Source organism: Molothrus aeneus, chromosome 11 (genome assembly GCF_037042795.1).
Source record: "Molothrus aeneus isolate 106 chromosome 11, BPBGC_Maene_1.0, whole genome shotgun sequence".
Classification (NCBI taxonomy): domain Eukaryota; kingdom Metazoa; phylum Chordata; class Aves; order Passeriformes; family Icteridae; genus Molothrus; species Molothrus aeneus.
In genome coordinates, this window is record NC_089656.1 from 3,934,840 (window position 1) to 3,958,069 (window position 23,230).

A 23,230-nucleotide genomic window follows, 5' to 3' on the forward strand; every position below is an offset into this window, starting at 1 on the left:
TTAGTTCCACATAGCAAACCTGCCACAGCTTCAGTCCCTGCAGAAGCTGTGCTCCTGGGAGAGCTGCTCTCCATCCTCCCAAATCTTGCCCTCCCAAAGCAGCCCCACAGCTTGCCCTGGTGTTTGAGGTGCCCAGAAAGAGTGGAATGGCAGCTCTTGGGTCGTATGCAAATTGGATCTGGATATGCAAACATTTCTCCAAATAATTTACATGTGCTGTAATCCACAGAACTGCCAGGCAGGGGAAGGAAAAAGGAGCACAGGGCAAGGACCAAGGCTGTGCCAAAGGGATCCCTTCCCTCTGCTCTGCTGTCCTGAAGGGCCATGGGATGAGGATTCACAGCACACACAGAGAAGGAACAGGAGGCTATTTTTATTAGCATATCTAGAAAGGGTGATTTTTTTGGTGGATGCTGTAATTGTTCTCCTTTCTGAACATAATTCAGCCCTTAACCTTTCTCCTTCTCTTGCTTTCTCTCCCTCTGTAGATATTGTCTTTATTGTCAGCCTAATTAACGCCATCATACTTTAATGTCAGCCAAAAAAAACCCTCTCTGCAGCAACCTTAATGCAACCAACCAAATTTCATTCCATTTTGCTTCTTACAGAAATGGCAAGTGCTATGTTGTCTAAGAAATAAAAAGGGTAATTTCTTTTTTTGTTTTTTTTTTTTTCTCTATTTATTTTTGTCAGAGTATGGAATTTATAACTCTGGCTGAACAATGGCCCCCTGAGTGGCAGAGACTCATTTCAGAGACAATTGTTGTTGTCCCAACTCTGTCACTGTGGCCACATCAAATCATTATCATGGCTGCAAGCCAAGGGAAGAAAAAAGAACCCTTTTTATTATTGTTTTTCTATCTGGTCTCTGTAACTTGGCAAAGTTCTTTCGAATGTGAATTTGCAAGTCTTAAATGCAACATATTATACTGTATTATATAATACTGTATTATTAACCTTGTGTTTTGTATCCCTTTGATATGATTCCTTTGCAAATGCTTGAAGTCTACACAGATCTATTGGGTAGCTTTAAATGCATTCTATGAAGAAACTTTAAATAATACAGATACTAAAAGGGCTTTTATTTTACCCAGAAATTCAGGCTGCTGGCACACATCAGCTTGAAGGAAAATGTTTTGTTTCTGTTCCACAAGTAATATTTTAACTTGTTATTGATATTTTTTCCTTCTTTTATTATTGTTACACAGCTCCCAAGGAAATGAATTTTTGTTTCAAATTAGTATTTGGATAAGATATGCAAATTTCTAGTGAGTGTAAACATTAATTGTGTGTATTCTTTCTATTTAGGCACCTTTGTTACTAAAGTAACAGCTACAGATGCAGATGATCCAGTATATGGAAATAGTGCCAAGCTGGTTTATAGCATTCTGGAAGGACAGCCTTACTTTTCTATTGAGCCCCATACAGGTAGGTGACTGCACAGCAACCCCTGGCTTAGCAAACCACCTCAGCTTGCTCCAGGGGAGGCTTAGATTGGGAATTGGGGAGCATTTCTTCATGGGAAGGGTTCTGCAGCACTGGCACAGCTGCCCAGGCAGGGTGGGGAGTGCCCATCCTGGAGGGATTTAAAGCTGTGTGGATGTGACACCTGGGGACATGGACAAGGTGGGCTTGGCACTGCTGGGGAGTGCTTGGGATTGATGCTGCAGAGGCTTTTTCCAAGCTGGAGTAATTCTCTGGTTGTCATTGCAGAGGGGAGCATCCCCTGCCTCCTGGCTCAGGAATGGTGTGGCCAGCAGGAGCAGGGAGGTCACTCTGCCCCTGCACTGGCACTGCTGAGGCCACACCTGGAGTGCTGTGTCCAACCTGGCCCCAGTTTGGGAAGGATGTTGGGATGTTTGAGTGCCTCCAGAGGAGGCAACGGGGCTGGAGAGGGGCTGGGAACACAAACCCTGTGAGTGAGGAACCCCTGAGGGAGCTGGGGGTGCTCAGCCTGGAGAAAAGGAGACTCAGGGGTGCCCCCATCACTCTGCACAGCTCCTGAAAGGTGCCTGTGCTCAGTGGGGCTGGGCTCCTTCTCCAGCAGCACTGACACAACCAGAGCACACAGCCTCAAGCTGCATTGAAGGAAATATAGGTTGGATATTGGGAAAAAGTTTTTTACAGACAGGGTGATAAAGTTCTGGAATGGCTGCCCAGGGAGGTGGTGGAGTCCCCATGCCTGGGTGTGTTTTACAAAGCCTGGATGTGGCACGGGGTGCCAGGGTTCAGTTGAGGAGTTGGGGCTGGGCTGGACTCCATGGTCTTTAAAGCCTCTTCCAACCCAGTGATTCTGTGGAGTCCGTGAATCTCCTCACCCAGGTGTAACTCAGGTCTCACTTGTGTTCCTCAGATCTGATCTCAGGGAGAAGCACAGGGAAACCTGGGATAAACAGTGGTGGGGTGATGGTGATGGCAATGTCACAGAGGTCACAGGAGCACTGAAGGCAGAGGAGGAGCTGTGTGACAAAACTGCTCAGGGAATGCAGGGCTTGGCCTGGGGGGATTGAGGAGCATAATGTAATGTTCAACATGAGTCTACAGCATACAGTTTAGCTTGGGAATTTCAGTGAATATATTTTATGTTTTCATTGAAAATTCTTTTTCTTTCTTGATTTGTTGGATCAATTTGGGGAGAGAAAGAGCATCAATCATGAGTGTTGGTGTGAAGTTTTATTAGCATGCATTTAGACTGACTTTATTTCTCTGTGGTTTTGTAGTCTTGAAAGTCATCTGAAAGAAGTGCCAATAAATCCATTCCCTCTTGTTTTCTGTGCATAGGTTGTCCAAACAGCAGATTAATTTAGTTATGTCTAAAAAGCAAGTTTTAAGGTAATTTGATCATATTTCTATTATTCTGTCACCTGTTACTAGAAGTCCTTTTTAATCATAGTGAGTGAAGCAGCTGTGATCTCCTAAGGAGAAGAAAAATAAAACTCTTTTTAAAACATATCCACCTGAATTTATACAGCTGTAAAGCAGTAAAACAGGAGTACAAATTCTTGTCCTTGTGCAGAGTAACAAAACTATAAAATTAATACTCAGAGGAATTATTAAAGGATGGTTTTGATAGATTAAGTGAACTAAGTTTACTCATCAACATTAAACACAGTGCTCCTGTAATCTTTAAAAGCTGGAATTTCTTAAAATATTTCTGATGATATTGTATGGAAAAATTATTTCTCATTCCTAGAAATGCCCTAACTTTATGGGACTTTATGTAAATACTGTGCATCAATAAATATTAATGGATTAGTCCAAAGCAGGTTTTTCTGGTTGAAGGACAGCTATCCTAAATGTGAAAGGGATCTCTGGAATGTGATTCAGCCTTTTATTTTTACACTGCATGTAAAATAGAGTTTTACAGAGAAAAATTCTAGCAGGGTACAATGGAAAAAGAGCAGCTTGTTCCAAAAATAAGTGTGTTAAGAGAGTGTTTATTAGTGAAGGCCCCCAGTTCCTGTGGCTCATTTGTCACAATCAAATGGAAATAAACCTCTGAACAGACCTCTGACCCTCAAATATCTAAATATACTGTTTGATTTCTTAAATATTACAAATTATTGCATGCAGTAATGACTTGTGTGAGATGTCTTAATTAGAGGGGAATTGACTGTAAGGTTTTTCTCAGTTTCATCTTGGGAAAGTTAGTGCCTTAGCATGGGAACACGTCAGCTTTCCTAAAGGAGCTGAAAAGTGCATTCTCCACCTACACAGAAGATTTTCTTTCACAGAAAAATGGCCTGAAAGAAATACTCTAAATGTTAAAAAAACTTCATTTTCCTTAGTTTTCTTATTTGTATTGTATTAATCCCTAATGCTCAATACAAAGAAGCAAATATTCCTCACCTAGGAAAGTAATTCCTGTTACCATGAAAGCCAGAGAGAGCTCCAAAGGTTTTGTGAACCTGAAAATCAGGGTTTTCCTCCTGTTTCACTGGCATTAATTCCCCCCTCCTCCCTTCATTTCCAGCTACAAATATTCCTTTGCAGAGCAGCTCAGTTACCTTGAAAATGACATGTTGGTGTCTAAGGGGAACTCATTGACAAAGAATTCAACTGTGGCCACAGCCCCTAAGTGGCTCCATCTCATGGAGCTGCTTCTGAGTTAATAAATGGTTTCAGATCCCTCATTTTTCTAAATCTGTGGAGGACCTTAATTATGTTCCTTAATTCACTGCTGCTGCCTGAGTTCCTGTGCTGAGGCTGTTCCCTGTTCCTTTGCCCTTCATCTGTAGTGGAATCACCATCCTGCTCTCACCAAACAGCACACTTTGCTTTGTTTAGGGTATATAAAATATAAATCTACATGAAAGTTTAATCATTAATCAAACCAGATGCAGGTAGTTATGTAGAAACTGCAGCCACATATACAGGCTGAAAAAGATTGTTCTTAACCAAAATGTCCAAAGCAAATACAAAGCGTGCAGATGTTTGTTTCTCTCTATTTGTCCAATGTTTGCAGTGTGAACCACCACAAGTCTCAGTAGCTAAACCAAGAAAACATATTATCTTGAGGAAAAGCCATTGTCTTGAGGAAAACACATTATCTTGTAGTCCTCAGGAGCCTCAGGGCAGGTTTTGGAGTGGGAAGTGTTTGGATACTCTTGTGACCGTGTACAAATTAAAGCAGAGCAGGTATGGTAGTGTATCACCCCAAACAAATCAAACCTGAGGATGATCCTCCAAGGGTGGTCCACATTTTAGGGTCTGAGCATTGTTTGGGATTTTTTGGGAGTGTGAGAGGGAATGTGGATGTGTGTACAGCTGCATTTTCTCTGTGGTTGCACTTCATTAGTGCCCTGATAAGTTGAAAGCCTTTTCAGTTAATTCGAAACAGAATTGTTTCTGCACACAGATATTGTATCTTCCCCTAAATAGAATCAGCATTTCAAGAAATGGGCTGTGTGAGAGCAATCCACTTGAGAATGTAAATATTTTCTGTCATTCATAGGAATGTATCAAGTGTTATCAAAAGAATAGCTAGTGAGAGCTGATCTGTTTACAGTTATTCCAGATTACTGGCCTTTTATCATGCTTCTTAGAAACCAAGAGTAAATGCAGATCTGTGCAGCTACCAACACCAGGGCAGGACTTTCTGTAATTTCTGATTTTCCTGGCTCACAGTAAGGATTGTCTGACCTTCCTGCTTGGTTTTAATGGCACATGGAGAGTGAACCATGAGAATTATCCCAACCGTGCCCCCTGATTCCTCAGAGCAAAAAGAGAGAGCAGAGGAGCAGGGGGTGGCTGTGTGCCTATGCTAGGCAGGGGCTGCCACACCTGAGGGTACATGGGAGGGAAGCAGGTGTTTACCATCCTGCATTTTGGCTCCTCCTGCCTTGCCAGGGGCTGGATGTGCCCATATCTGAATCACTCTCAGCTGGAACTCACATTACTCAACCTCCTCCTCACTGAAACAATTCTATAATGCTGGCCACAAAGAAACAAGTGCTGGTGAGTGACCCATAAAACAATAATTTTCCATTACTTGAGATGAAAAATGCATATATTGCTGCAGTTCTAGTTTGCAAGCTCTTCTGTAAGAGTTATAGACACATGAAAGGAGGTAATTTGGAAGTTATTTTACACTGGGTGCTCTGAATGTGGCTTAGGGTAAATGCTGTTTTGATGGCTTCTTCTGAATATTTTTCACTTTTTGTAGGTGAATTTTATTATGACCACTGGTTTGTTGGACAGAGGGTGGATATAATTAATACATGACAAAGATACAGGTTTAGATTTTTTTCTATGAGCACCAAAACTTGCAATGTGATGGCATCAGATTAGTAACAAAACTCATGGTGGGCTGAAATATATTCCTTGTATCATTATGGTTCCATCTCAGTAAGTGATGCCAGGCTCCCTGCCTAGTGTGTTTTATTTATAAAGGCACAGGAGCTGTATGGATTCTCTCATAATCTGAATTATGACAATACAAATGCTGGGAAAGGGGGTTCCTTAAGACTGCTAAAAGTAGCTGGAGTACACTTCTCACTTTTAAGCTTTTTCAAGGATATTAAATCATGACTGTCAGCTTTAAAATAAGATTATCATAATGAAAAGTAATATGAAGTGACACTGTGTTCTACAATATAGGGATGGCAGAGGAAATACATTTTCAGCTGTGTCTGACTTATTTACATTTCACATGAACTTAAATAATGTCACTCCTACACATACCTGAAATATAGTTACTCAAAGAAGGCAAAGTACAGCAAAGCCCTACTGCACTGGAAAGCACGTGGGATTAGTGGAGCACAAACACTTAATTTGGCTGGAAAATAACATATTTTAAGCACTGCCATCTTGGATATGGGCATTGGTACAAAGCCAAGGCTCAAGGAGGTAAAACTGAGATGGGTGGAAGAGTCAGCAGACCCAGGAAGATGAAGACTCTTCTAATAGAATGTGGATATCTCTGGAGAGTGGATAATTGTGGGCTTTTCCCCTATACCTGGTTTAACTCTCAGCTGGAAGAGCACATGCTTTAAACAGCAGAGTTTTTAATTTAGTGTGTGGCCCTCTCTGGTCCACAGTGTTGAATCCCTGAAATCCGACCATAAATAAATAAATAAGCCTAGGAGGAATGAAAACTTCACTCAGCAGAAGCCAGGTTTGAATCTTTTATTTTAATTTGAAGTCTTGCCTCCATTTAGACCTTGTAGTAGAGTCCAGCAGAATGAAACAGGTAAGGGAGCAAGAGGAATAAACCAGCAGTTTATTCTCAGTTACAGATATGGCTGTGATACACAGGCTATTTCTTCTATCTGGTTGTTCATGTCCAGTTCATTCCCAGTGGTACAGGGTGCTCTCAGAATATTGTGTGTAGGGCTGATAAGAGCTGTCATCATAAAACAAAAAAGAACCAACAAACCAAACCTGCTGAGATACTGACAAAGTTCAAAGCAGGGTAGCTAAGGTCAGGAGAATATTACTTATAATGAGAGATTGATTGAACTAAATTTGTATAAACTGGATCAGAGGTGATTAAAGAAGGGTATGAAATCACTGCACAAATATTTGAGAGGTGTTAATAAAAGAGAGACATGGGGACTGGTTTTGTAATTCCTCATGATACAATGACAAGGAAGGAAGCACTTCAAGCTGGAGAGAAATGGGGAAAGAGTTTTGGTCCAGGAAGGAATCTGCTACTGTAAGGGGAAAGTAATGAGCTGCTAGGAACAGAACTCACTTGTGTTCAACAGAGCCTTCCTAAATAGTTCAGCTGCTAAATACTTTAGATCTAAACCCTCATGGGATTAGTGGAGAGAAAGTACTTGTTAGACATGAGTCAGAGTGTGGATTGAGCTGCTGCTGCTTTCCAGCTCATTTTATTGACTGCTGCTGCTGCCATGGCTGTGCCAGTTGCTGCAGATTTAAAGTGAAGTAAACTCCTAACTGAAATAATAAAAAGAGCCATGAACTGGGGATGGGTGGGTGCTCAGCTTTAGCAAGAGGGGTGTAGAAACTCCTTCTCATAGAATTGTAGTATCACAGAATCAGAGTGATTTGGGATGGAAGAGACCTTAAAGCTCGTGTCATTCCACCCCTGCCATGGCAGGGACACCTTCCCCACAGAAGGCAGCTGTGTCCAGCAGCATCCAGCTCCATGGAGCCCAGAGAGCAGCACTCCCAGGGCAGCAGTGTGGCTTAGGAGCATTCCCAGGGCAGCAGTGTGAAATAGGAGCCTCCTTGAGCCAGGTCTCACAAGTTCTTGGAGATCTAAAACACACCCAAGATAGCTCAATTACCTTTGGAGGCATAAAATCAGCAGGATGGCTTCTGTTGCAGTGCTGGAAACAAAAAGGTTTTAAAAAAAGGCAAAATAACAAAACTCTTTACAGAGAAAAACTGATCTGGATGCAAGAGGTTCTTGCCCCTGGTAAAACACCTCACAAAAGCCATTGGTTTCTTTGTTCTCTTCTTTTTCTAGTAAATTGCCCAGGTGGGACTTTTTGGCTCCTGTCCAACTGGCCATCCTTAAGTTTGAGGTGAAGTCCTCCAAGCCTATGAGATGCCCTTTCCACCTAATTGAGGAGAGAAACTTCTGGGCTTCTTTCATTTTTTAGGAGACAAAGGACAGTTTTGTCACTCTGTCAACAAGGGGCACTATAGCAGTGTGGTTCCAGGAGCATTCCCAGGGCAGCAGTGTGGTTCCAGGAGCATTCCCAGGGCAGCATTGAGGCTCAGGAGCATTCCCAAGGCAGCAGTGTGGTTCCAGAACCATTCCCAAGGCAGCAGTGTGGCTCCAGGAGCATTCCCAAGGCAGCAGTGTGGTTCCAGAACCATTCCCAGGGCAGCAGTGTGGTTCCAGGAGCATTCCCAAGGCAGCAGTTTGGCTCCAGGAGCATTCCCAGGGCAGCAGTGTGGCTCCAGGAGCATTCCCAGGGCAGCAGTGTGGTTCCAGGAGCATTCCCAGGGCAGCAGTGTGGTTCCAGGAGCATTCCCAGGGCAGCAGTGTGGTTCCAGGAGCATTCCCAAGGCAGCATTGAGGCTCAGAACCATTCCCAGGGCAGCAGTGTGGCTCCAGGAGCATTCCCAAGGCAGCAGTTTGGCTCCAGGAGCATTCCCAGGGCAGCAGTTTGGCTCCAGGAGCATTCCCAGGGCAGCAGTTTGGCTCCAGGAGCATTCCCAGGGCAGCAGTGTGGCTCCAGGAGCATTCCCAGGGCAGCAGTGTGGTTCCAGGAGCATTCCCAAGGCAGCTGTGTGGTTCCAGGAGCATTCCCAAGGCAGCAGTTTGGCTCCAGCAGCATTCCCAGGGCAGCAGTGTGGTTCCAGGAGCATTCCCAAGGCAGCTGTGTGGTTCCAGAGCCATTCCCAAGGCAGCAGTGTGGCTCCAGAACCATTCCCAGGGCAGCAGTGTGGCTCCAGAACCATTCCCAGGGCAGCAGTGTGGCTCCAGAACCATTCCCAGGGCAGCAGTGTGGTTCCCCAGCACTCTCAGGGGTTCCTGGAGCACACCACTGCTCGCTGCCGTTGCAGTGCTGGAACCAGAGTCTGTTCTCACCCTGCTGGGAGCCTTTTCATGTCCTTGTGTACTAAACAGCCTTTGCAACCCGAGGAGATGTGCCAAGGTGTTTGGTGGCCCTGTGAGTTGTCTTGGTGACAGCCCATTAGGAGAGGGCTGGGCTGACGCAGCCAGAGCTGAGCTCAGTCCTGCAGCTCTCCCTCGTTAGCTACAAGTACAAAGTGCAGCTATTATGGATCAGGGATTTAGGATTGGGCCCTTGCAAGCACCAAGAGCTGTCCTTGTGATTAATAAAATAAGGGTAAAATCACTGCAGAGACCTTTGAGAACAGTTCTGCTGGTCTGCAGCTGGTAGAGCTGAGTGGCTTAAGATCAAGGCAGATTGGCATTTGGAAAGAAGCGATTTCTGCTTCTTGAGTTTATCAAATAATAGCAGTAACAAAAAAAGCTGATCCCACATATATTTCTTGCATTTCAGAGCAATAGCTCTATCATTTCAGAAAGCTTGTGAGGTACTTTGAACTTGACTGTTCCTCATGCTGAGTAGGAAAACGGGCAACATATCTAAATAATGTGCTTCAAGGGCCTGAATTAGAGAGAGGAATTTGAACTACACAGCTGGAGCTAGAAAGCACCTGAAAAAGAATCCAAGGCTACTTTCTGTAAAGTGTCTGGTGTAATCACAGCTATTAGATTGCTACAAATAAAATCCTAAGGAAACGAGGTGGTAAATGCAGTGCCAAATGTTTATTTACTGAATTTGTTCTCAGCTGGGGGGAGAGTGATCCTTTCACCATGCCAGTGAAAGGGTCCCAGGGAAAAGGGAACAGCTGGTAAGTAGAGCTGAAAGCTTTGAACACATTCTCTAAAACCCAGGAACAAGTTCACCTGAATTAAAAAGGCAGCATTATAATAGGTGTTATCCAGTCAGGTAGTTTAGGATACACTTCCAGCAGAATGCTCAGAGAAAAGCAGGTAATGTCACATGCAGTAAGACACTTGCAGGGTCTATTACAGAATGAAAACAGGGGCAGAAACTGCAAAAATTGTACTCATATGGGCTAGAAGAGAAAAGACAATGAATCCTAGGTTAAAACCCCCAAATTAATAAAACCATATTCAACCTTGAGCTCTCTGTTTACCAAAAAAGTGCCATCTTCCCTATACACTTTGTAAAAATAAGCATTAGAATAAAATACATGCACTATTATATTCTCTATTGAAAATACAAAAATGACACAGAAATAGAAAACGTAATACAGCATTTGATTATTTAGTCATTACTATTTATTCTTTAGCCATTATTTTTACTGTGTTTCATGTCTTTGATTTGAAATGTATCTAGATCTGAATATAGTTCATCCAACTCCTGTAATTAATAACTTTTATGGAAAGTTAGGCAGCCTTGCTAGTGATTGCAGATATGTTTCCTGTTTTGCTTAGAAATGAAACAAGAATTTAGAAGATTTGGTGATAATTCTTATTAAGGAGATTATGATAAGGGTAAATAAAATTAAAAATAGTGCATCAGTATTCCTGTATCACAACATCAAACAACATTTTTTTAAACTTTGAGTAAAGGTGGTTATGATCTACTCATTTTTTAAAAAAATGTGGCACAGGTTTTCCACAGCTGTCCAAGTAAAGCTTTTTTATGGACTGCTAAAACATCACTGAAGTTGCTGTGCTTCATGGGAATACAAAGAATGGCACTCATGGCTCTGAAGAAATTGCAAGATTGATTTTCAGGAGTTTGAGTCCTAAATGACTGTTATATTTAATAAGAATCTCCACCAAGATTCTAGCACGGAAGGAAGATCAAAGCAATTACTTTTATCTTGCAAAATGAAGTAGGGAAAGTTCCAAAGTATCAAAGCATGCAAGTTGAAATAGCAGGAAGTCTTCAACAAAACCTGGGGGATGAATGGGATGCTTGAGAAAGGCTTTTCAGGGCCAGGTTCCAATTTTGCATAGTGCTTGCTTGGTTTTGTTCCATGTGCTCAATTAATATTATGCATAGTTTTATAGCATTATCATAAAGGGATCCTTAAAAAAAAATGGAGATAAAAGTGAAAGTCAGGTCCTTCTTTCTGTTGGTTTTTTTGCTTCTTTCTTTTCATGAGCTGCAGTCCCTGCCACTTTGCTTCCTTTCCCCTGGACTTTCTCAGTGACACAGTGGATATTCTTCCAAATGGGTTTTTGAATGTAGTCCCCAGGGGTGCATTCTAACTGATTCAAGTTGTGAGGCAGATTGTGCAAATTGTGCAGTCAGGACCACTGCAAAAGTAAATCCCCTTCTGCAGCTGCTTTATTTGCAGTGGGACACTGATGGCTGTTCAGGAAAAGCAACTCAGCCAAAAGAAAAAGGCACTTAATACTTGGAGTTTTCATCCTTGGAAGGAATGGTTTGCTTCTTGACTTCTTTACCTTCCAAGCTGTTTCCAGATCTTTCCAGCCTGAGGGAGTGGATCTGCAGGGAAATTCGGGGGGGTGCATGTTCAGTGGTTGTACCACATGTCTGTCTGTGAATGTTCTCATGGCAGCAAGGTTTGGGAATTATTTCAGGCTACAAGGAGACAAAGCCTTGACTTGGACATTATGGAGGGAAGGAACCTCAGGTGAGAATGCAGTGAGTGCCATTGGTCCCCAAAAAGGATCAGATTTTCCCTTCCCATTCTTGGCAGATGGTTGACTGATAGATTCTTAAAAACTTGCAGAATGGGAACACTGCAGATTCTACAGGCAGCCTCTGTGGGTACCCCCCTAATGTTCAACTGAAATCTCTCTCGGTGCAGCTGAAACCCATTTTGGGGTTATATATTTAGGTTATATTTATTATCTCTTATCCCCACTGGAAAAGTAGAGTAGTTCCCAGTGATTTTTACGTATTTGGCTGTAAAAGCTTTCTTATACTTTTCTGACCATATAAACAATAATTTTCAAAACTGGACCCACTGTTCCAGCTGCAGCCTTACCTGTGTGAGTGCACTGGAAAGATTATTCCACCTTCTTCCACAGAACATACCAATATACCAGGAAATGCTTGAGCACTTTTATCAGCAAGTTGCTGTTGTCTCACATTCAGCTCATTTTGACTCCACATTCTCTTCTGTCTTGTGAGTCATCTGCTCTATTGTAATTGGCAAGTTAATTGTTTCCCTCACACAAAATGCTTTTTGCTTGCCAAATTGAGTTGCATCCTGCTATTTTAGACTCTCAAAATTGTGAAAATTGTTTTGAATGCTAATCCTGTTCTTCCTGTACTTGCAATGGCTCCCAACTTTGTGTCATCTGAAAGGCTTGATAAGTTCTCCCTGCCTTCTGGCTTTCAGGAAATATTGAATGATTCTAGAAGCAGAACAAACCCCATGAACCACATCATCCATCTCTCCACTTGACAGTGAGCCACTGATAACTGTTCTGAATACAATCTTTCAGCAGGCCTCTACCTGCCTTACATTAGTTTATGGTAATTCTCCTGCTTTTGAACTGCTCCTGTTTGCCACATCTCCTTCTCATCCATCACTGCATGCTGAAAGTGATTATGATTTTATTCTCCGTTTGTTTCTGGGTTGAACTGAAGCAGAGCAGGGTGAATGCTCAGTGAGTTCATGTTCTGTGTGCTGGGTGTGTGTTGGTGTTTTGTGAGCCTGGATTTTGTTCTAAAAACAAACAGATGGTTCCAGTGCTTCCTGCAAGCCTGGCCTGAGGACTGGAGAATAAAGCAAAAGAACAAATAAATATCCTTGAGATTCTCCATGCACAACTCTCTTAGCCTGTATTTGTCTTGATCATGAAAGATGAGGATGGAGCTTTTTGGTGTTTATAAATTTGCCTCCTAAGAGGTATTAACACTTCCCTGTTGCTAACCTCAGTTCTATAGATTCTGGATATAGAGGTAACAATCAGCCTGTGTAATTTGGATAGGTTTGGTTCTAAAAAACCTGCAGTTCCTCTTATAGTAATTTAAACAGTAAACTTCTTTTTAGCCTTTTATTTGGTTTGAAATGGAAACTTGACTTTGACTCAGCTTCTGGCAGGTGGTTTATGGTCTGTAACAGTGGATATGTATAAAACTGTTGAAGCAGCAGCTTGTGTTAGTACCTTTATACAGAAAAAAAACCCCAAACTTGTTATGCCTTAAAAGTCAAAGTTTTAATTTTTATTTTGGCACTTCTAAAGGTATTCATCTGCCTGATATATTTCAAACCATAGGCAAGGGCTAAACTGTTCAATACATCAAGAGACAAATTAAAATACCTGTCTGGGAAAAAAATGTCAATTTAGTGAAATAATTGACTTTTCTCAGTGGAAACTGCAGAATACAAAATGTGGCATCTCATACAACTCATCTGTAGGCTAGAGTTAACTATGTAAATTAGGTTAAAAAACCCAAACAAACATAGAAACTCTGCCTAAAAAAATAATGGAGATAAAGTACAGTATGCTTAATGCAAGCCCTATTGAAATAAAGGTTCATTGATATTTGGATCTGCTATATTAGTGAAAAAAATGAATGTGGACCAAATTCTGATAGCCTAGCTTTGCATTAGAATGCATTTTATGAGTCATTTCACTTATAACAATAGACTTATTTGCAGAATGCATCATTATTATTCATCAGTAGTAACCCAGTCAGTCCAAACCAGCCACAACTGTCAGATGCTTTTAGAATTCAGCATCATTTACTTTCCTTATCCAGGCTGCCACGGAGGAAATGACCCTACTCTTTCACTGACTGTATTTTGCACCTATCAAATCTGATAAATGGGGTTTGTTGCTCCCCTGCTTTCACTCAGAAAACTTAACACAAGCATTTTCTTCAGCGTGTGGCAGAATAATGTGGGCTCCCTCCTGAGGCACTTTCACCTGCTGGGCCATTGGCCTTGAGGCTCCAAACTCCTCTTACTCTGGGCTTTTTATTGCCTGTGCTGGAGTAAAAACTTATTAATTGAGAGTTTTCCTGTCCCTGTGCTCATGTTCCTGTGTCACCTGCTGCAGGTGACCCTTCCTTGGCAGAGGGGCTGGACTTGCTGATCTCCAGAGATCCCTTCCAACCCCAGCCCTCCTGTGGCTCTAAATTCCTTGGGAAGAGGAGATTTCTTGGCCTTGGCTGCTGCAGAGGTTTCATTTTCCTGCAGAATCATAAAATATGTGAAGCAACAACCAAAAATATTTTATGGAGAAAAATTACAAGAGTGTAGGTTCCAAGCCTGCTCTCATGTTATATTTGGTGGTTTATGGAGGAAGTGTATTGCTTTTTTATAAATGCCTTACACCCCCTTGCTCTTAGTGTGGTCCCCAGCCATGAAAAGAAGGTCTGATCAGGTTCTTAGTATTAGATTGTTAAAGAAAAATGGATATTTCATAAATATTAGCATGTTCTTTATACTTTGTAAATGTTAGAATTTACTAAAAGGCATCTCTATTAATGCAAAAAGACTATTTCTTTATTCTACATGAATAGGTAGTCTCAGCGTTTCAGCCAGTGTCATTTCTAAAATGCTTGGTTAGTAGAACCTGTGCCAGACAAAAGAGTAAGAGGTGGATGAAGCCTCCACAGCTATTTCAGTCCCAACACAGAAAACAAAACCAAAACAAAGATTAATTGAGTTACTGTCAGTGTCTGCAAGGAAACATTATTTCTTTTTTAATGGAATTAAAAAAAATGGGTTAAAAAAAGCCACATTTTAATGGCACATTTTGAATTGCTTTCCCTAGGTTTAGTGGGACTTCTTTAGTCTGTGATGATCTTATTATTATGGTGGGCTTTACTAAACTGCAATGAGACTATTTAAATTTACCTTTAAACACTTAGTATTACACTTTCAATACATATTGTGAATGTATTAGCACATTACAGCTGGAATGATTTTGGAAAGAAAAAAAGGATTTGATTATTTCTTCTCCTATATGTCCATGAAATCTCTAGGAGTGGATCTGGCCCCAGAATTAACCAAACTCTTCATTGTTGATATTTCCTTCAGCCCACTGACATTTTATGGTTTGGTATACAGCAGATAATTGAATTTCTGTAGGTTTAAAAGCTTCTCACCTGATAAAGCAGGTGATGGCAGCTTGCTGAGGTCATTGTTCCACAGGTGACCCCCCTTGAGCAGTGAGTGGAGTTTTTCTCCTGTTCAATTTTAGGCACTCAGTTTAAGACTTAAGAGAAGAACTGTGGCCTGCAATACACACAGGAGCAGATTAAATAATGGGTTTGGGTTTTAATTATTTTAAAACAATCTGAACAGATGTGATTAACAGCGTTCACAGAGTCAGCTTTCTATGTGCTTGTCTTCTGTTTGGGAATTCTGTGGGGAAAAGATGGATTTCTGTGGGAGGTAGAGCAGAATCCAAGAAGTTTGTCAGGAATAAAATGAAAAAGAAATGTGTATCACAGCTAGGATTAATTCTTGGGGTTTGAACCACAGTTTCAGGGCACTTCTAATTAAATCAAGGTAGGTGACCTCTAATACAATTTTTTCAAAATCTCAAATTCTTTTTCATCCTTTGAATTAAGAGGCAACCTAACTGGACCTTTGACATTTTTGTATACCAATATTTGCATATATCCATAAAAACAGCTGCAAACTGAATTTGTGTCTGTACCTGATTGTTTCCTCCCCCCATTATTGTAGCTATAATTAAAACAGCTCTTCCCAACATGGACAGAGAAGCCAAAGAAGAATATTTTGTGGTCATCCAAGCAAAGGACATGGGAGGACATATGGGTGGACTCTCTGGAACTACAACAGTGACAATTACCCTCAGTGATGTCAATGACAATCCTCCTAAGTTTGCACAGAGTAAGTGCCATTATATGTGTGTGTGATCCTATTTGAGAAACTATTGTGTTTTTCTTTCTTTTTTTTTTTCCAAGTATTTTTTTTTATCTTCATATTGCCTGGGTTTTTAATGTCATTTAAAAGATGTAGTTGTGACTACATCACAACTGTGAGAGAGGTTAATCATCCTCTGCCTGATTAAGAGCTTAGGAAAGAGAGAGTTATGTCCACAACAGTGTACAGATCTCTGCCTTCTTTGTTACCCCTCTTACATCCACCTAAAAGGGCCTGGACACTGCTGAAAACATATTTATTTGGACACTGCTGAAAACATATTTATTTCCTCTCAGTGCAGTTGTTTCTGTGTGCTTTGTTGCTTCCATCTCATGCAGAAAAGTGACACCACCAGTAAAAGACACATATAACAGATAAAAGGAATAAAAGCCTTGACTAATTAGGCAATACTGAAGAAAACAAAGAAGATAAGTCTGAATCTAGATAATTGTTGATCTTTAATTCAAAATCCATATTTTCTGCTGTGGTTCCAATGGGTATCTTGCTGAGTTAGGTTAAAATGATTTGGCATCCTGCTGAGATTCTCTGCAAGCTTTGTAGTCTATTTCCAAGATGAAGACAAAAAAGAAAAAACGAGGAAGAAAAGCATAATGACTGGGTTGATTTTATTTGGAGCTGGTGCAACCTAATACACTATTAGAAACTTAGCATTTTATCCAGCTTGTTCTAGAAAATTAAAGTTAAAAGTTTTTGGAGGCTGCATCTAGATTTTGCATCATTTTTGTTTTCCTAGAAGTATGTTTTTCTAACAAGGTGCTCAGGGACCAGTGTAAAGTTAATTTTTTCCATCTATGGATGACTTCAACTCCACTTTTACCCTGTTCTGAGGACACAGAGTAAAATGGATTTGTCCTACTGCTCAGCATATGATAAATCTGCTTCTGTAGCCTGTAGAAAATGTACATAGAGATAGAGAGAGAGAGAGAGAGAAATCTAATACAAATAAGCAGAGGCAAAAGCTTATTTTCAAAATATATATTTTATTACCTCATCTTAGTGGTTTTTAACAGATAAGCACTCTGCACAATAGAAGGTTTTCTCTCATAAAGCAGGAAATGCATAAATTTTTGACTTTGTGTCCCGTTGCACTGCCTTTCCCTGTGTTAGTGTTTTCCAAGAATTTCCCTAACAATGCCATGTCCACAGATGAACTCTATCACCAGCCTGCAGAGGGATGTCTCTTTTACACCTGCAGTGTCCTGTGCCTCCCACTCAGGGGGCACAGACCTGCCTTTGCCAGCTTACCTGGCTTTTACATTCTACAGCACTGCCCCAGGAGCCTTGGGTGCCAACAGGGCAAAAATCTGACCCCAAAAGCAGCAGCACAGCTGGTCCAAACTGGGGCAGCCCAGGGGAACAGCATGTGGGGGTGAAAGTGCCCTTTCCCAGGGCTTTTGGGCACAGTGGCACATTGCTGGGGCACCAGCAAGGCTGCATCCCTATCTCTGGGATACAAACCCCTGGATGAGTTTTCCTGCAGCATCCAGGAAGGTGCTGTCTCTGAAGCTGTTACAGCCTCTGCAGGATTTGGGCTTTCTCCTAGGAATAACCACTGACCATTATGAAAATTCTTTAGGGAAAAAAACCCTGCTTGTTTTATCACTGTTTTTTTTTTATTTTTTTAATATATATATACACACACATATATGTGTATTATATATATGTATTTTATATATGTATATATGTATTATATATGTATATATACCTATATATTTTTATATGGATTTTATATATATATATATATATATATATATATATATATATATACTGGGTTATTTTTATATATATATATGTATTATATATATGTATTGTGTATGTATATAATTTTAAATGATATATAATTAATAATAGTTTTATAAAGACAGAATTTGGTTAGAGGCAAGGTTTTTATTTTAAAGAACATAAGTATTTTAGGAATATAAATCTAAATATTGAAACATATAATAAAAATGTAATAAATATTGAAATGTATAATAAATATATATCTAGATATATTTATTATATATTTATTATATAAACAACATATAATATTATTATGTATTGTGTAATTGCTGGGTTTTGTGTATTTATTGCTTTAATGATTAGCCATATTAACATTGGATCTGGTTGTTATTACAAATTTGTCCTTTTAAAAGGTGCCCAACACCACAGATTAGCCACAACTCTGCCCTTGGACAAGAGCTGAGCAAATCTGACTTTATTTTTTTTTACACTGTTGAAGCACAGTTTGCATTTGCCTGGAAAGGAAAATAAGAAAGGATCAAACTTACAATAAGCCCAGCCAGAATGAAATAGAAATTCATAAGATGTAATACATGCTGCTTGCACAATAAATGGTAATGAGCTCGGGAAACAGGGTGTTCTATCAGGTTATTGTTTCCAGGCAGGACAGAAATGTATATTTATGGTTTGATTTCAGAGAGTTAGCCTCCTGGGTTTTAGAAATGAAAAAGATGAACTTTCACTACTTCTGTGATCTCTCTGAAATAATTTTAGAGGCGTTTTATAAGTCACTGAAGTTTTTAACCTGGCAGTTTACCACAGAATTGTAATGAGAGGAACTGTGCACTGCTGTGGAAACCCAGGGCTTTCAAAGATGCCCAGTGTGGATATTTTGGTCAGCTCAGTACGACGACACAATTCATAATTCTGGAGAGGAATTTGTGTAAAAGAGTAAGCTGCATCATAACTTTTAAATTTTTCTTAATATTTTGTAAACTGTTTTAATAAATCTGAGAGCAAAATTTTGACTTAACAATGCAATCAGCTGTGCCTGGAGATTCAAACCACAAAGTGTGGACAGCAGAGTAAATGATGAATGCATAATTTAATCTCCCAAGGCACTTCACTGCTTTGGCTGCTCATTGTTTTTGAGCCATTATGGATATTTTGAGGAATCTTGATCATCAAATTATCTCTAATAATTTAGCCTAGGAACATTAAAAACAAGTCACTTTGGGATTTCATTGTGCAGCTAATACATTTGTGAATTCCTCAGTTTCCTTCTGTTTTCAACTGTTGCTATTGCAATCACCTACAACAGGTAAAGCAACAGCTCCAGAACATGGTTTTTGGAAAATTATGACCTGCACTTAATAGATTGTCTTAGAACAACGGGGAGGACAGAGAAGAACACGGCCAGAATCCTGTGTCAAAAACTGTTTTAATGGTCTCTTCTATTATCCTTGAATTATTTTTCCCTTTTCTAACTCCTGAGCAGCATTTTGTTTGATTAGCTCATGTGTTAATCTTAACTTCAATAAGAGTCAATTATAAAGAGGTAGAAATAAAAGGACTCTAGAAGGAATTTTGGATATAAAATGTTTATCTTCGCATTTTTAGGGTACTGTTAAGAGCAGGGAGATACAAAACAAAATGAGTATTTTGGGTTTTGCCATAAACAAATTTCTGCCTAAAATAATATATCTAAGTAGTTTTTTGATGCTTTTTAGCTTAAAAGGTTTGAAGCAGGTGTAACAAAAAATAAAATGTTGACAACTTGAATAGCAATTTCTAATGGATTTTAGTGTAACTGCAACAAATAGTAAACACAGTAATGATTACTGTGAAAAGTTATTGTTTCCAGTAAAAAGAAATCAAAATTGGGAGTTTCTTTTAATGTTTTCTGATTAGTTTCTTACCACAAAAGAGAGGTGGAAGGGGTCAAATAAACAAAATGAAACTACATTTTAAAAAGTAGTAAATATTTAAAGTTATGCAGAAAATATTTGAAGTTATGTAAGTATTTACACAATAGATTTTTAAAGAATTTGACCAATTTTTTAATGGAGTAAAAGCCGAAGTTTCTTTGTTGAATTGTAACTCCTTGTCAATAAAATATCTGTATAAAATGGTAAATTCTGCAGTGTTGAAAGGAGCTCAATATTTGTGTTTGCCAACACAAAACATCCCTGCAAGGCAGAAGGAGGAGACTCCTGGAATGGAAAGGACATTCAGCTACAGTAAAGTGAATATTCTTGTGTGAGGACCACACTGTGCTGCTTTCAGTCAATAATTGGGGTAAATGGAGCTTGGGTCAGCTGCAGATCTCAAGAGTTGGTGTTGGGGATGTGTAAGCATTGAAAAGCACCCAGGGGACACTGGAACAGCTGTAATGTTCAGTCTTTTCCTGTTATTTGTAAGGTCTCTATCACTTCTCAGTAATGGAAGATGTTGCTCTTGGTGAACCAATAGGAAGGGTGAAAGCAAATGACCTGGATATTGGAGAAAATGCCAAATCATCCTATGACATTATTGAAGGAGATGGAATGGATGTATTTGAGATCACTACGGATGCCCAAACTCAGGATGGCGTTATTAGAGTGAGAAAGGTAAATCACATCTCTGTTAAAAATATAAATGTTTATTGTACATGTAACTACCCAGCCAGACTCAGCTCTGTGAGAAGATGCTGCATTTCCAGAGATTCCATCATCTATGGATGAGGTGTCAAGCCAGTGGAGTGATTAAAAGGGGAGTCCTGGCCATGTTTCTCTGAATTTTCATTGTGAAAATTCACTGGGGAGACATCCATGGGTGCTGGAAATGTTAATCCTCTCCAGGCTCCCATGTAATCACATCATGAACACCACCAAAATTTTGCTTCCTTGGCTCAAAAAGAAAAGAATAGATTAAATTCCACTTTGGTGGTGGTTTAAACTTCTGTAAAATCTTGGCTGAGTATTCATCAAATAATTTCTTTCAATTATTTGATTTCCTGTGCAGCTGTTCAGAGAAAAATAAATCACGGTGCATTAATTAAATTACCTGATATGTGAGAGCTTAGTCTTTTACCTTTTTCTCATGTTGAACTGTCTTCACTCAATGAACAGGGATTTCAGTGACTTTTATTAAGGAGATTGGTAGTTTCACATGAGAAGTGTCAAATTTGGGCCCTAAAGAAAACCATGTTACCTTTTCTATGCTTTTACAGTCTTGAAATGTGCAAGGTGAGATATTTGCATGTACACAACAAGAACACCACCCAATTATCTACAGAAATATGGGGAGAGGCAGCATAGAAGAAAACTCCTCTAATAAAGCCAAGGAAATATTAATTGCAGATTTAATTGTCAGTATTTTGTGGGGAAAGAGAAAAAGCTGTTCCTCGTGCTGTGTTCTGAAAGAGGCTATTAATATAATTTATAGCAGTGGCAGAGGGTTTTAACTGCATAGCACGGATCACTCTAAATGAATCCTTATGAAAACAAAAGTAAACAAAACCCAAACCATGATATTCCAGTGAGAAAAGGTGAATCCAATGAGCACAGGTAATTAATATTCCACTTGTACCTATCATTAAAGAGGTCAGGCAGATTGCCCGTCAAAACTTTGTGTTTTCTCTTTCTCAGTGAGTAGGTCAGCACTGTAGCTTTATAATAAAGTGATGTATATTTATCTAAATTTATATTTGTTTTTCTAAAGAGAAAATTATGATATACATCCCAGCTCTTCCTTACTGTTATTTATTGTGTGCTGTGGCCTCTCCTGTAAGCTGAGGCAATTAGCCTTTTGCCCCAGTTCCCTTGGCTTTATTTCATAACTGAATCTCAACCATAATGTTGTTTCATATTTTTATTTTGACAGCAATAATAATTTTGGTTCTACTCCAGTAGATGATGTATGGAGGGTACTGCTCACCAACAGATTTTCTTCAGCATAAAATCATGGGCTTTAGACAATGCTGAGTAAATTTTCAATATGATATTCTGATTAGGCATGACTAAATGTATTGGGGTGCTGTCATTTCTGTAAAGCATATGAAAAGCAATTGAAAAAGTGCTACAGGAGCCATGATTGGCAAATTGTGAATATGCTGATTTATAAATCCCCATTCATAATTTCAAAAACGTACTAATTTAAGAGCTGCAAAAGAAGCAAGATTTTCTTGTGTTTACTAGAATTTGTGAGAAAGAGCAAATCCCATTAGAGCTTGATTCATACCTGAAAAAAAATCCACAGAATTTGAAGATATACATATTGAAGGCTTTGACAGACTTCCTGAAGATTCCTGTTTGTGCTCTTGCTGGTATTTGCATTACAGATTCAGAGTGTCTATGTCCTCTTCTTTTTATCCCTCAGACATTATAATGCAAATCTTAATATCTTTCCAATGCTTGGCAATTTGCATCTTTGAAATTTGAATCGTTGTGAGACACAAGAGAATTATGAAGTGAATATACTGATGTGCTTCAAGACACAAACTTGAATCTCCCATAATGAAAAAGTCTAACACTCAAAAGTGTCACAGATTTGGGGTTTATTTGGTGTTTCAGTCCCTTAAATCCACTTAGTTTTCATCTTTTATGAGTTAATATAGGACTTTAAAATAGTAAAAACAGTGGTAACATGGCAGGTATATTGATAGAATAAAGTAATTTGTTTTGTGACTCTGTCTGTGGGGAAAAAAGAAAAAGAGAAATGATACAGAAGTAGAAATTGCTACAGTTTTAAGAAATTCCTGAGAGATGTCTAGCTCATTTACTCCTATAAACTGAAATACAGAGGCACTTGTAGTGCAAGAATATTGAAGTACCTCCTCATATGATTAGCTCTACATTTTGCCTCTCCTGTCCAACAAATAATAATTTCTAGTTCTTTGCATTTCTCACATTGTTCTGGAAGTAATAAAATATTCATTCTTTGTGGAGCCAGTTGAATTTATTTTCTTATCTCCAGCCAGTAAAGCACTGATGAAGTGCATTATTGGGATGCAACTTGTGTCATCTCAAACAGATTTGTAGTATTTGTCTGATATGTAATTGTAATGGTATAATTCATGAGAGGGAATATTTCAGTAAATTTCTTGTGAGAAACAAGGAAACAGTGCTGTTTTCTCTGAGGTTGGTAAATAAACAGATTTTATAGAAAATCAGGAGGTTGGGTTTCTGGGAGAGGGAAGTGCCTGCATTAAAATGGTTCCGTGTGCTTAAAAATGCACATAATTCCCATCCATCAGCATTGCAATCACCTGTTCTCTGTGGCCACCAGTAAATGACATTTATCTTTGTCCTTCTCAACAGCCACTGGACTTTGAGACCAAAAAGTCCTACACCCTGAAGGTGGAGGCAGCCAACATCCACATCGACCCTCGCTTCCTCGGCGGGGGCCCCTTCAAGGACACGGCCACCGTCAAGATCGTGGTGGAGGACGCTGATGAACCCCCAGTCTTCTCCTCACCCACCTACCTTCTGGAAGTACATGAAAATGCTGCTCTCAACTCTGTGCTGGGGCAGGTGACAGCCCATGATCCCGACGTGTCTTCCAGCCCTATAAGGTAGGGCTGCTTTAAAGGGTTCTTTGGGGATGCTGCTGGCTGATCCCAAGTGTATTCCCCATTCACTGTGTGGCTGTTGTCATGCTGTTCTGTTTCTGTGAAAATGCCAGGGTAGGGTTT

General features: G+C 39.8%; 1 protein-coding gene across 1 annotated transcript in view; it reads left to right on the plus strand.

Moving 5' to 3' along the window:
* CDH8 (cadherin 8) overlaps window positions 1-23,230 on the plus strand; it is a 162,171-nt gene that overhangs the window by 75,571 nt on the left and 63,370 nt on the right. Inside the window, exons 4-7 of the mRNA XM_066557704.1 lie at window positions 1,309-1,428; window positions 15,613-15,780; window positions 19,978-20,165; window positions 22,857-23,110. Coding sequence (XP_066413801.1) covers window positions 1,309-1,428; window positions 15,613-15,780; window positions 19,978-20,165; window positions 22,857-23,110 — 730 coding nt within the window. The remainder of the gene's footprint in view (window positions 1-1,308; window positions 1,429-15,612; window positions 15,781-19,977; window positions 20,166-22,856; window positions 23,111-23,230) is intronic.